General features: G+C 30.2%; 1 protein-coding gene across 2 annotated transcripts; it reads left to right on the top strand.

The window, feature by feature from the left end:
- Positions 1 to 1,071: 1,071 nt before the first annotated feature.
- On the top strand, positions 1,072 to 3,823 carry LOC140444983 (uncharacterized). Of its 2 annotated transcripts, none has more exons than XM_072536742.1 (2): positions 1,072 to 1,432; positions 1,493 to 3,823. In XM_072536742.1, the coding sequence occupies exons 1-2, from the start codon at positions 1,384 to 1,386 to the stop codon at positions 2,791 to 2,793; spliced, it is 1,350 nt and encodes a 449-aa protein (XP_072392843.1). In that variant the 5' UTR covers positions 1,072 to 1,383; the 3' UTR covers positions 2,794 to 3,823. The 2 variants fall into 2 exon arrangements, with proteins under 2 accessions (XP_072392843.1, XP_072392842.1); XM_072536741.1 differs by having other exon boundaries at positions 1,072 to 1,379.
- The last annotated feature ends 73 nt before the right edge of the window (positions 3,824 to 3,896 follow it).

A 3,896-nucleotide genomic window follows, 5' to 3' on the forward strand; every position in this document is an offset into this window, starting at 1 on the left:
ACTAAAAGTGGCTGGAAATTACTATACAACCAAGCACACGTACTCATAGCCAATATTAATAGTAAACAAACTAAATAGTAAATAAAATAGAACTTTGCGAATTACTGACAATCAATATTTATTTATCTGCACCATATAATAAATAGTTATGTTAAATTATAACAACTAAATATATATTTTTTAAATATATACTACCCAAAATTTGATGGGTTTAGTATACACTTCGACTATTTAGAATAATTCTTCTTTTTTTAAAGAAAGAAGTCTGTAATAGTAGGATACTTCAGCTATTAATACTGAGAAGTAGGAATTGTTGTGTTGTAGGTTTCCGACAATGAATCTGTCAAAATATGCCCCAGCTAAGCGAATGGAGTTTATCCATGCAATCTGGAACTGGAACACATCTTCTTTTTTGGTCAGTTTTTCATGTTTCCATTGTTATTCCATGTAATGTGTTTGATTTTATAATTAAAAATCGTCTAAAATTGTACCTTTTTGCACTATTTATAAAAAATAAAACAAATAAAAATATGGCGTCTTATTCTTCTCAAGGGAATAAGGGAAAGAAAAGGGAATGAAGACTTTTGAATCTCTTTTGTTTTGAATTAAATCATTAAATTTAAATGACAATGCTATAAAATATTCTATCTCTTCAGGAAGTGGTTTGTTTTGTTGAGTGTCGGCTGTTATCTTTGGATCGCTGATCGCTGTCTTATATCTCACTCTCACTCTTGGTTTGCGTCGGTGGATGTTGTTCCTGCGGAGGAGATAGATGTCTAGGGTGGTCGGAAGTGAAAGGGTTTAAGCTAAAACGGTCCTTTTTAGAAATTAATTAATTAATGATATGGATGGATAAATTTACATATAAAATGAAATATAAAAATGTGAGTCGCGGTCAAGGACACTAAACACAGAGTCAACCGTTCTTGAGTCGCGGTGACATAAAGTGACAACGAACAACGTTATATAGTTATGCACCCTGGCACTAGGTAATGCGCCAATCGTCGTTTTATTTATTAACACGCGACTGGTACTGTTGGAGTGTGCTGTGCTGTGGAAAATGACATACAACACAACATACGACAAGGAGTTTATTAATAGAAATTTTTTTTCTACATAAAATTACAATTAATTGAATTTAATGGAACTAAAGCAAGAAGTTCGTCAAAATACTTGTATTAAAGTAGAACTAGATAATAATGAGGCATGTAATGTTCCTTTGGATACTTTCAAAGTTGAAATTAAAGAGGAAAAGGAAAAAGTTGGTTCTTTAGATCACAGTATATGGCTAAACGCATTAAACTCTGATTTAGAGTTAAAGGAATGCCATGTAAAGAGAGAAATAGAAGATGAATTATTGACCCAAAAAACGGAAAAAGGTAAATGAAAGTAAATAACAGTTCTATTTTACATTCTTCATTATTCTGTATAGGTAATGATCCAATAATACATTATTATGTAATATTCCTTTAATATATAAACATAATTTTAGGTCTCTCCTGTGAAGATAAACAAACTGATGCCACTGATGTATTAAAAGAAGAACATGTTATAATTAACCAAAGTTTAAATCAAACTTGTACTGCCACTAGAAATATAAATGTTGAAGAAAAGCTTTGGACATGTAAAATTTGCTTTAAACACTATACAACACAGGAAAATTTAAAAATACATATGAAAGAACACATTGTCAAAAAAATATATACATGTAATGTTTGCTGTAAACAATTTTCTACACATTATTTCTTAAAAATGCACAAGATAACACACACTGGCGAAAAACCTTTATCATGTGAAATTTGCACCAAACAGTTTATTTTAAACTCTAGGTTAAAAGAACATATGAAAATACACACTGGCGAAAAACCTTTTGCATGTGAAATTTGCTATAATGAGTTTCCACGAAACACTCAACTTACAAAACATATGAAAATACACACTGGAGAAAAACCATTTACATGTGAAATTTGCTACAGACAGTTTAGAGAAAAATTTAAATTAAAAGAACATATGAGATTACACACTGGAGAAAAACCTTTCTCATGTGAAATTTGTACTAAACAGTTTCGACGAAACTGTAAACTAAAAGAACATATGAAAATACACATTGAAGAAAAACCATTTACATGTGAAATTTGCAACAGGCAGTTTCTACAAAACTATCGATTAAATGAACACATGAGATTACACACTCTACAAAATATGTTTACATGTGAAATTTGCTATAAACAGTATCCACGAAACTCTCAACTAACAAAACATATGAAAATACACACTGGCGGAAAGCCTTTTGCATGTGAAATTTGCAATAAACAGTTTACAAGAGACTCTCAACTAACAAAACATATAGCAATGCATACTGGGGAGAAACTATTTGAATGTGAAATTTGCAATAAAAGGTTTCCACGAAATTGTCGACTAAAAAAACATATGAAAATACACACTGGAGAAAAACCATTTACATGTGACATTTGCTATGGACAGTTTACAGAAAAATTTAAATTAAAAGAACATATGAGATTACACACTGGAGAAAAACCCTTCACATGTGAAATTTGCACTAAACAGTTTAGACAAAATGCGCGATTAAAGGAACATATGAAAATTCACACTGGAGAAAATATTTTTACATGCGAAGTTTGCAATAAACAATTTTCACGAAATTGTCAATTAAACGAACATATGAGGATACACACAGGAGAAAAACCTTTTGCATGCAATATGTGCACAAAAAAGTTTTCACGTTCTTCTTATTTAAAATCACACATGAAAATACACACTGGGCAAACATAATATTTATTTATTTAACTGTAAAATTTACTCCAAAATGTTTTCTTAAAAATCTCAAAAAAACTCAGAATACACACTAGAGAAAAAACTTTCACATGTGATGTTTGCACCAAATAGTTTGCCAAACCTTCTGGAAAGAAAATCGTATTATATTCATAGACAGAAAGAGGAATCAAATGTACTACAGGATAGAATAGGACAAATATGTAAAGGTTCATCAGTTTCAATATTTGGGATCATGATCACCTCGTACAACATGTAAAAATGTATTTGAGAGCATGAAATTGAGAATTTTCCATTCACTCATAGACCTCAAGACCTTTAATAATGTGTGCATGTAAAAAATGGATATTTTCAAAACAAAATGAAAATCAAGTTCTTCTTTATGAGAAATTCTCATAAAGAAGAATTCTTAGAGAGATAATACAGGCCAGTTAAATAAAACACCACAACAATATAGAGTGAGAACTAACCAAGAATTGGAAAAATTATATAACCAGCCAGATATAGAAATATTTAGATGGGCCAACTATGTCAAGAGGCATGATCAATGTGTCGTCAAGCTGGTCTGTGCAAAGAATCTGAAAGTGAACCAAGGATGCAGTGGGGAGATAGTTTTACAGCAGATTTACATGCTCTAAGTAGTGAAGAATCCTGGGAAATAATGATAGACTGTTGCAAGTAGAGGCAGATTCAGAAGACAGCGAATCTTAAAAAAACTGATATCTTGTTAAATGATGAATAAAAAGAATTAACAGTAATAAAAGTTGTTTAACTCTACTATAAGATAGTAAAACTGATTGGAACAATTCATTAAAATACCTTCCTTAAGAAACGGGTTCAGTATCTTATAATTTCATATTTTTGTTTATTTAAAAAATTGTAGGGGAAAAAATGAAGTTTTCTAATAAATTTTTGTAGAAAAATGATTTAACATCCCTCACCTGGTCATAAAAACTGTAAATTTATTAAAATAGTGTACACTTTTCTACAAAAGAAATATGATTGTTATGGAAACATAGCAGTGATTTTCTGTTATCAAGTAGGCAACAATAAAATACGTAATTCGAATTTGTTTTAATTTTTATTAGAAAACCTATGTTGTA

This window comes from Diabrotica undecimpunctata, chromosome 7 (genome assembly GCF_040954645.1).
Source record: "Diabrotica undecimpunctata isolate CICGRU chromosome 7, icDiaUnde3, whole genome shotgun sequence".
Lineage (NCBI taxonomy): Eukaryota > Metazoa > Arthropoda > Insecta > Coleoptera > Chrysomelidae > Diabrotica > Diabrotica undecimpunctata.